The sequence below is a fragment of the Schistocerca serialis genome, chromosome 3, assembly GCF_023864345.2.
Source record: "Schistocerca serialis cubense isolate TAMUIC-IGC-003099 chromosome 3, iqSchSeri2.2, whole genome shotgun sequence".
In the NCBI taxonomy this organism is placed as follows: domain Eukaryota; kingdom Metazoa; phylum Arthropoda; class Insecta; order Orthoptera; family Acrididae; genus Schistocerca; species Schistocerca serialis.
In genome coordinates this window covers 136,143,711-136,154,350 of record NC_064640.1, presented here as the reverse complement: position 1 = coordinate 136,154,350, position 10,640 = coordinate 136,143,711, and the positions used below count along the sequence as shown (strand labels likewise).

Sequence of the window (10,640 nt, the reverse complement as noted above, 5' to 3'; positions counted from 1 at the left end):
TATAAGAGTAACTAGTGAAATAAAATAATATGTTTAAAAATATATGGATATCTACTTCTGGGTATGGGCCCCACAGTTTACTTGTGTTATGAGTCCCATACAACCTTAAACAGGCTCTGTTTATTTCTAATAGCATACTTCTTCTAGCCACAGAGCGTTCCATATGTCACAATACGACAAAAATTTCAAAACTGATATTGTTCGTTAAGAGGTAACATGTACAAAGTTTCAAACTTTCGATTATGTCATTTGTCTCTTCAAAGAATCCAAATAAGTAAATAAATATAAGCCGCTAAGCAGTAGGCCTAATCAGTACAACTGTCAAACAGTTAGAAGTACAGAAATAGCAAAGGGATTTAACACATATTAAATCATTAGTAGCTTATGGAATAACAAAATTGTCATTGGATTTATCTTAGCTCTTTCACAAGCTGTTGATAATATCTGCCACGGAATTCTCTTAGGCCAACTGTAAACACTAGGAATGGAAAAGAGTGGGACAATGTGGTTCAAATCTTATCTTCAAAATAGAGCATGAGTTTTGGAGCTCTCATCAGTTCATTGTAGTCATAAGGTCAAACTGGTATCTAATGAAAATGAAGTGAAAATATGAGTACCACACGATAGCTCGCTAGGTCCTCTTCTGTTTCACATATTCATAAGTGGCATACATCTCGAAGATATAGAAGTTACTACCATGAGTTCACAGATGGCGTCCGTGTAGTAGTATGTGACTGAAGGGAATCTTTGTATACAGCTAATGATTAAGTCCATACATTCATGATTCAATGCTAACAGCTTGACGCTAAATTCCAATAAAGCAAGTTGCATTCAATATGGAAAAAGTAATTCAAGAATAAGATCTGGTTTTGGGGAGTTAAGATTTAGCGAAGTTTGTTGACCTGGTCTTAAATTTGAAATACCATGCTCCTGTAATGAAACTTTTCCAAAGACTCATTTCAGTGTCTTTTGGTCTGAAAATCATTTCAAAAGTTTGCACTACACAAGGCTGCAGAGTTAGATGCTTTTGAGTACATCCAGTCCATTGTAGCTTATCGTGGGTTAAAAAATTGCGGAAGAGCGCAGTTCAATCCCGAGCCGTAATGACCTCTTATTACATACGTCATATATAGTGTGTACCTTTCATCAAAGATCACTTCCTTAAATTGCCTTAGATATATCCATGCCTGTAGTCCGTGCCATATCCTTAACTTTACGGTGTTGGTTTGTTGCTCATTGGCAATATGGAGGAATTTAAATGTCTCTCTTTCCTGTGAAATAGCATTCAATTTTCCCATTGGTTCTCTGCCACTGAGCTATCTGTTTTATCTGAGCTCACTGTAGGAAGTAAACATGTCAGTGGTGTAGAATAACGAAGTTTGTGTTCTTCACCTGTGGAAAAGTATAATGAACAGTTTTGTGTAGTGATTGCCTCGATGAACGACTTTTATAAAGCATCTTTGATATATATCTCAAATAGTGAAGAGCATGAATACATTTTCCTCTACGTGACCATCCATATGTTTTATCTTTGCATATTGCTTTGGAAACCTAGAGATTAACCAATAACATTGTTCTTCCGCCAAATAATCCAGTTGTGACATCTGGACTGTGAGTGTGTTGGAGAAGGTAGGTGTTTCGCATGATGGCTGATACGACAGTGGACGCAACGCGACGGCTCAATGTCAAGAAACAAACGTTGGATGATGCTTATGCGGCACCAGCAAATTTTCTTGAAATCGACGTGATAAATCCTATTACTCATGGTGTTGGGAAGAAAAGATACACTGATTATGAAGTTAGAATGAGAGTAAGTTTCTTTGGAATACCAATACCAATTTCTTACCTGTCACTGTATAGTTTTACTACCAGAATACTGAAGATACTAATTTCGCATCCTTTTTCCTGAACTTCAGACAAATCTACCTGTCTTCAAAGTGAAGGAATCTAGCGTTCGCCGGAGATACAGCGATTTCGAATGGCTCAGAAATGAACTTGAAAGAGATAGTAAGGTAAGAATCAGCGTTCTTGGTAGCAGTGTACTTTGTGCTGTAAAAATCGTTTGATTTGGTGGTTGTCATTATTAATTTAACTAATAGTTGCCAAGTGGCATTAAAATACTAGCTTCCTTGCTTCGAGAAGTTTCTGATGAGCAAAACTTGAAGGCTTTGTCAGAATAATAACTTTTACTTAATTTCAGGTTGTAGTACTCTGCAAAGTTTTTACTTCTTTGCGTGTAACAACGTATTGTTTCCCAAACGATCTGCAGGTCAGATGATATGAATGAAAACTAAGTACCGCCATCGTCGAGAGAGCAAATAAATTTCGTCGGCATTGACAAAATCGGGAAAAGGTTTTTAAGACAAGTAGAACTTTGTTGGGTGGGAGATTCTAAGGTGTAGGTTCAGTCCAAAACATCCAAATTGCTTGCCTTCCCAAGCAAAAATGAAACAAATTGTTCCTCTTACCCGGATTCCTTTCGTTCTGAACTATTTTCTATATTTAAGAATTCAAATACAGACCTTACGGTTGACAGCACCTGAGGTGTCTTTCTCAACATGCTTCCTCCCCTCCATTTCTCATTGCAAATTACTTAAAAGAAATTGGTATGGTATGTTTAATATGCCAGACTTGTTGGATTTGCAGTGTTATTTTAAAAGGAAGTTCGCGTTTTCGAGTTAAAGACATTCGTATTTGTTTGACAGTGATTGATAATGTAGGTTATGTATACACTTAGGGCGTATTTTGCTCATTTTTTTTACTTTTATTTTTTTGTGCAATGGTTTGATATGTTAAATAACTGCTTTAGAGAAGTACTCAACATTTGTCAGGTGCATAAAGGTGTAGGGCAAATAAAGCATTATTTTTTTTTTTTTTTTTTTTTTTTTTTTGTGGGTTAAATTTATATTAAGACAGGCATAACAAAGGTTAATTTATTTCGTTGACCCTTAATGAGATTCTTGGCGATTTCCAATGTCAGGAAAACAAATCTTTTAAATTTTCTAAATATGTGATTCTGGTAGTGTTCCTTCCATACATTGTAAGAGAGCATCTGTCATAATGTGGAGAAGTAATACATATGCACATTAATGACAAAGTTCATTATAAAGATTTGATTCTAGAACCATTAAAAGGTTTAAGGTAACTGTGCTAATTATATGTAAGAATCAAGCGTTTACAATGTTTGCTTACACAGATTGCGTGTATTATATTGTGAAATTGCCTCTAACCACAACCACCACCACACAAAAAGGGACATGTCCATTGTATAATACAGGCAAAGTTTTTTAAAATGTATCTTGTTATAAAAATGATGCTTGTGTAAAATAAGACAGATACGTGCTATCACAGCCTTGATTTTTGCAGTCACATTCTTTGGATTTGCCAGTTCACGACCAAAATATCACCTTTCAACCTAAGCTATTCTTCAGGCTACATTGCAAATCCACCAGAGCCGAGATTTGAAGGGGTCCAGTATAACACTTAATTGATTGAATTATTGTACAGAAGAGATGCAGAAGTCAGATGTTACCTGGAACTCACATTGTGAGAGATATTAACAGTATATGCCACAGTTGGTTATTCTAAGAAATTAGTCATTGGGATTAGTTGGCTCCTGATAAACCCATTAAGCACCTCTAAAGCTTACTTTTTATTACTCCCAAGTTACTGAAAAGTAACACTTTCTGGTCCAAAGTTAATTTTGGCGTTTGGAAGATATCGTTATTAAAGTGGTTCTCTGAATTATGCTGTTGGTTTGAAGGATGTTCCTTACCATAAATTTTAGTAAGGAATAAGTATATAGAGGGGCTGTAATCAGTATATCCAGTTCTTTGAAAGGCCTTTGGCATACTCTCATTTTGATGCGTTTTAAAACTTGTGCTTGCATAATTGTTCATTAATTACCTTTCACCCTCTCCTACTTTCCCTTTCTGCAGATTATCTGCTTGCCAATTAATTCTAATAAGCCTTTTTTCATGTGAAAGTTTCCCAGGTGCTTTATGAATTCAGATTGGTGGCAAAATACAGTGCTGTAGGTATAATGTTTGGGAGGGACAGACTTCACATCCCCATTGGGCCACCAGATTTTGGTTCTTTACACTTTTATTCCTGGAAATGATTGGACAGTTAAATGTTTGAATGGTTCCTTCATCTCCATTTTGTCAGTTTACCTACCAACATGCACCAGTTACTTCCTCTGTATGTATTCTTATGACTTTAGGACTCGTGAGCAAATTAGTCAGCATAGCCCAGTCTCAACATTGTCCACCCTCGGTAGCTGAATGGTCAGAGTGAAGGATTGTCAATACTCTGGGCCCGGGTTCATTTCCCGGCTGGGTCGGGGAATTTTCTACGCCCAGGGACTGGGTGTTGTGCTGTCATCATCCTTTCATCCTCATCGACTGCAGGTTGCTGAAGTGGCGTCACATAGAAAGACTAGCACCCAGCGAAGGGCCTGCCCGGCAGGGGGGCCGTAGCCATATGAGTAAATAAATAATATCAACATTAAAATGATTGAAATTTCTTTGGAGTCAAATTTTTTAACCATTTAGGTGGGTGAATTGTGTTTAAGATACAGCTAAACTGGCTTTTGCTGAAAACGTTCTCAATCTGTTTAAGTAATGTTTACTGAGGACCCCTTCAAACTCTACCATTCACACTTGTCTTGTTGAATTTAGTCTGTCCTTTGTTCCTCCTCCATATGTCCTAACTGTCAAAACATGACAATCTCGTTACTCTAAACTACATTTTCATCCAGTTCAAAACACACTCCAAAATTAATAAACTTCGAAGTTTTAAGGCTTAGTTAAATGATAGGCACATTGAATAAAACTAGACATACTTATTCTCTGTAAACAATGGTCTTGCATTTCACTGGAAAGTTTGGGTAGGCTGAGTGAAGGTTGTAAGTTTTAAATTTTCGGCACGATTTCAGGTTCTCATCCAATAAGACTTCAATTACACTTCACAAGGTTCTTGCTAGAGAAAACGGTGTTTGCATGAATATGTAGATGTGAATAAGAAAAGAACAGCAAGCACTAGTTTAAGCTGATTTGGTCAGGGATACTATTTTAGATGTCAAAAATCATATTGCTCTTCTCCAGGTATTTAAAACTAGGCCTCATGTGCTGTGAAGTAAGTTCATTTTTTCTCTAGTATTTCTGTGCCAGAATAAGAAATTCAAATGTAGTGTTCCAGAATATTTTTGTGTCTTAAATCTAGCAATTACTGGGTGTTCTTTCACAAGTTCATTAAATTCAGCAGGTACACATGATACTTCACTTATCAATGAATTCTCCTTCACTATTTAAGTCTGCCAACACTGGGGTAACTTTGTGATTCAGTGAGTAAAAATCACATGGTTTTGAGATTAATAAATCATTGAGCCGTGTTCAGAGTGCATTTTCATTCAGAAAGGAAGTTCCTTGAAGGTTATTAGATAGTGGTGAAAATCTGAGGGTGCAAGATAAAGTGAATAAAGTGGGCACAGAATGAATTCCCAGACCTGTATAGTGTTTTTGGGTCGGTATATCACAATGCAGGTGGATTTTATTGTGGAGTAGCATCACTTCGTGCATGGTCGTTGTTCTTGGTTTGTGTCTGCAAGACGTCTCATTTCTCAACAATAAATGTTATCAGTGATTGTTACATCTCAGGAAAGCAGTTCATAGTACACTACACTGTTACTGTTCCATCAGATGCATACCATTATCTTTTGTGGATGTGTGCATGTCTCTGTACTGGAAGTTGCTGCTTTGTTTGGGCTTAACCATTCCTGTCTTTCCTTTATTTAGCATAATGCCATTTCTCGTCACCAGTGATGTAAGATATGAATTATCGGTGTTGTTCATGAATCAATATTTATAGCGAGCAAGCAGCATATGTCGACCTGCTGATTTTTGTAGTTTTGGCTTAGAGGATGCGGTACCCAAACACCTGTGTGTTTTTTTTTTTTTACCATTGCATGCATATGTCACATGATTATGGACTAATCACAGTTCATCACATTTGCCAGTTGTTGTACACAGAGGTGATACACTGTGGGTTAATGCATTCGAACGATCGCCAAAACCCGAAGGTCTTCCTAAATGTGGAAAGTCACTGATGTCAAAATGATCCTCCCTGAAATGTCATTTTCTTGCTGTGCTCTGTGTAATGGCATTATCCCCATACATGGTACAAATGTTTCACTGCTGCCACCCCTCTATTGAACTCAAACAGAAGAATGTTGGGAATGTTAAGGTTTCTTCACTTGGCACTCCATTTTCTAGTGGCTGCAGCTCCACTCCCTATTTGCAAATGATAAAAATGACAATCCGTAAACTTGAATAGCACCTGTGAGCTGCAATTAAAAATGACAGTTGATAAATAAACCCATAGCAACAGGAATGCTTGCATCTAAAACAAAATGCTACGAACTAACGCACCAACTTGCAGTTGGGAGTTCTTGATATAGAAAAATGTAAAAGACACGCACATGAGGGGTATTAAAATCCTAGACTGTTTGATTAATGATCTGAAGCATGGAGGTTTACAGAGGCGGCCATTTCCACCTCTCTGCTTTGGCACAAGACAACATAAATGTGGCGGAAATGGCCATTTTAAGTGTCTCCAGTATGGTGCTGATATCACTACATACACACAGCAACAAACTTGAAAATACATGTAAATAAGACAGTAACATCTCCCTCCAAAAATAGTCAAACTAATGGGACAACAGTGGGAAATTGGAGGTTTTAGGGTGGGGACAAGCTAAATATAATAGTGAAAAAAACATGCCACAATCCCAAAGCACACATTGATGAACAAAAAAATTTACCATGTTCTGCTATACCAACAAAATCTACAGGAATCGGACACTTACCTTGGCCTATATAGGTCAACCACAGCTGACGATACCAAACACACAAACAAAAAATTGAGAACTTGCTGAAAAAACTTCAAACCTCATGTCCTGCACTACAAACACTGCCAAAGACTTCACACATCCAACACCAAGGCATAAATGAACACTCAGTGAGTGTGTGCGCATGTGCATGCACGTGTACACACACACACACACACACACACACACACACACACACACACACACACACACACACACACACACACACAAAAAAACCACCACCCACCAGAGGGCACCATCAAACACAACGAACTCAGAAACTCCACTCTGTAATGACATCACACACTACACCCTTACGTCATGGTTCAAGGCAGATTTAATCCGATGCTTCCATTGACCCAAACATGACTTTAAACTTGGATTGGTTGAGAAAGATCAGCCAACCACTTGCAAACAAAGGCGTATTGGGACAATTTTAAGTGTCTTCCTCAAAAGGTGTAATAGACCTTCTTGAATCGCATACTAATTAAGTATATGGAATGAAGCCAAACGGCTCTTGTCACAAAGACGTCCATCTTAAGAGCACAAATAATCATAAACATGACTTAGGGTGCAGCACTGTAGTTGGACAGATGTGCAGATGAAATGCGAAGGCACTCTGTGCTCTTGAGCTGCACACTTGTAATGTAATACTATGATGCTGCAATCCTAAGTCATGGCTTGTGATTATTTGTGCTGTTAACGCTCAAGTGGACCTATGTATAGTTAGACAGTTGCAAATAGCATTGTCTTAAACTGTTGCATTGTTTTAAATTGTGACCCTGTAACTATTCCTTCAATATTGCTCCAGCTAATGCAGTGATAAGGTGTGCTGTCATATGTCCAAGTGAGCAGTAGTAATATAAAATTGAGCTAGGTGGGAAATTTACATTACATACAAGAAAATGACCTGGATTCAGAATTAGCAGTGCAATCCCACAATGCGGCAGTTGTCTAAGAGATAATTAGCAGTTAAATACAGTTGGCTAGGATCTGAAACTGCGCTGGCAGTGAGGTTATAACACTCTGGGCTCTCATTCGGGAGGACAATGGTTCAAACCTGTCTTCGGCCAACATGATTTAGGTTTTCTGTGATTTCCCTAAATGGTTTCGGGCAAATGCTGGGATGGTTCCTTTGAAAGGGCACGGCTGGTTTCCTTCCTCATCCCTCCCTAATTTGAGCTTGTGCTCTGTCTCTAATGACCTCATTGTCGATGGAACGTTAAACACTAAATCTCCTCCTCCTCGTCATGCTGTTTACTGCTTAGTCATTACAATGGGGTAATGTGTATGTGGCAACAGTGTGATATATGAATGTTTATTTTATTATTATTTAATGGAACAGTGATTTAGTGTGTGTAAAGTAACTTTCTTTTGTTTGATTAAAGTAAGATTGAACATGATTTTGCCATACATGTTTACCCTTATGTAGACAGCTATTCTTTACATGTGTACAAAGTATACCATGTGCCTGGTCGTATTATAAAAAGAGTGCGTCCACTTGAAGGTCAAGGTGGATGTCTCACATGACGAGCTGTTCTTCATTCAATTTACTTAATCAGCATGTGACGTAGAAAGGTACATTACACCTTTTGAAGAAGGCAGTTTAAAAATTGTTGAGACCTAGGTAAATTGTTCCAATAAACCTTAATTTGCAAATGGTTGGCTGATTTTATTTTTCAACCTTTCCAAGGTTAAGATTGCCTTGCTATAGCCAAGTTATTGAGATGCACACTTGAATATTGAAAAATGTTGTTACCATATAAACCTTATTTATATGGCACTGTCTTACTTTCAGATCGTTGTGCCTCCTTTGCCAGGCAAAGCTTGGAAGCGTCAGATGCCATTCAGAGGGGATGATGGTATATTTGAAGAAGATTTTATAGAGGACCGAAGAAAAGGACTGGAAAGCTTTGTAAACAAGTATGTAATTAAACAAATTAAGTTTTCGTCAAGGTATACATGTGCCTTCTGTTTCATTTGTAATTTCTTTTGCCAGGATTGCAGGTCATCCACTTGCCCAAAATGAGCGATGCCTTCACATGTTCTTGCAGGAACCAGTTATTGATAAAAACTATGTCCCGGGAAAGATCCGGAATGCGTAATACTTAAATATGTATTTCTGATACTCAACTTTCATTTTCACTTATTGTTTTGTTAATATCAAAATTGTCAACTTTGCCATTCCAAAGTTACAAGCTGTACTGTGCTATCCTGCAGATAGAAGTCAGATGATGTGGTTATAAGTTATTTGTGTGTGTGTGTGTGTGTGTGTGTGTGTGTGTGTGTCAAATATTTAACCACCTTCTGTAAAGGTTTTTCATTTTAGAAAAAAATGTGGGTAAGTTACAGGAAAAGCATTACCATGTGAGATAGTCCTTATGTATATTACTTGTGTGTAATTGTTTGTTCAGCCACAGATAATGTGGATAAGAGAATGTAATCCTGAATGAGTGGTTTGAAATTGGGTAAATGCTAGGCTGTTGAATATGAGTATGTGATGCTTACAGCCACTCATGATTCATTGATTTATGTAGTGACTTAGTTTATCCTTAATGGCTTTAATTGTTATTATAAAATTTAAGATTGACTATATAATGTTATGTTGTTCTAAGTATAAATATTTAAAGTTTTTCCCACATGTTTAAAATTGTAAAAGATTGAAATACTATTACTCTCCACACTTTCACTGTCAGTTTGAGAACATTTAAAGACTTAACTGATCTGTCAAACATCTGAACCATGGGGACAAGTCCAGTGTTAAAATTTAGCTACTGATAGCTAGTATTTCACTGATATATGAATAATTTACAGGATAGTTAACTTACCAACCCTATCTACATTTTTGTTCTTTGGTTCAAAATTTCACAGCAGTTTCACTGTAGTTGTAATGTTTCTTTTGGATGTACAGTAGTTGTAAGTGGTTGCATATTACCATTTCAAGTATCTGTAATCTTGAAATATAGAAATCGTGTGTCTGAAATTTGTTTACTGTTGAGTGTGTTCTCATTTGGCAATAAAACTACGCTTTGTATTTTCAGTCTCATTAGAAGATAAGATTAGAGATGTGTGAGTGTTGTACATTTTCTTGAATGTATGTGCAAATCCAGCAGGAGTTGTCATGTTCACATGTCACTGTGTAAATTATTGGGATGCATACTATTTTATATTAACATATGTAAAGTTTTTAAATCCACAAGAACATTTATGTATGGTGCCAGTGTTTATACTGGTGATATTGGAGTCTCTTGACATTTATTTACCATATTTTCCTCCTCAATCCAGTTTCCCTGTTCAGTAAAAACTTATTTAAATTTTACAACCTTTCAAGGAATTATCATTTGTGTTAATATAATAAATGGAACATGTGGAACAACTACATTACTACTTACTAATGATCTTTGTGGTATTTAACTGTGAACATAATTAACTCCTAATACATGATTTTTTAGTGGTATTTTATTCAGATGCCTCTTAGTCCAATCAGTATTTAACTGTATTGGTGTAACATGTTTTTGGCATTGATTGGTCAAGAAAATTGAAATGATGTATAACCTTGTAATGCATTGAAAAAATTGTAGATCTTAAAGTTGTGGTTCATCACAGGGTGGGCTAGCTTGAGGTTTCAATTTGCATTTTGAATAACTCATTTGATACTGAGGTTGGAAGATGATAAATTGTCATGTCCATTGTTACAATATAAATTTACTTTGAGGGTGCCACATGAATTTCAGGTTACAGGTGTTTGTCTGTA

General features: G+C 36.8%; 1 protein-coding gene across 1 annotated transcript; it reads left to right on the top strand.

Moving 5' to 3' along the window:
- Window positions 1–1,426: 1,426 nt before the first annotated feature.
- Window positions 1,427–10,129, top strand: LOC126469843 (sorting nexin-12). The gene is made up of 4 exons (XM_050097139.1): window positions 1,427–1,810; window positions 1,917–2,012; window positions 8,685–8,809; window positions 8,886–10,129. The coding sequence occupies exons 1-4, from the start codon at window positions 1,643–1,645 to the stop codon at window positions 8,989–8,991; spliced, it is 495 nt and encodes a 164-aa protein (XP_049953096.1). The 5' UTR covers window positions 1,427–1,642; the 3' UTR covers window positions 8,992–10,129.
- Window positions 10,130–10,640: the final 511 nt, after the last annotated feature.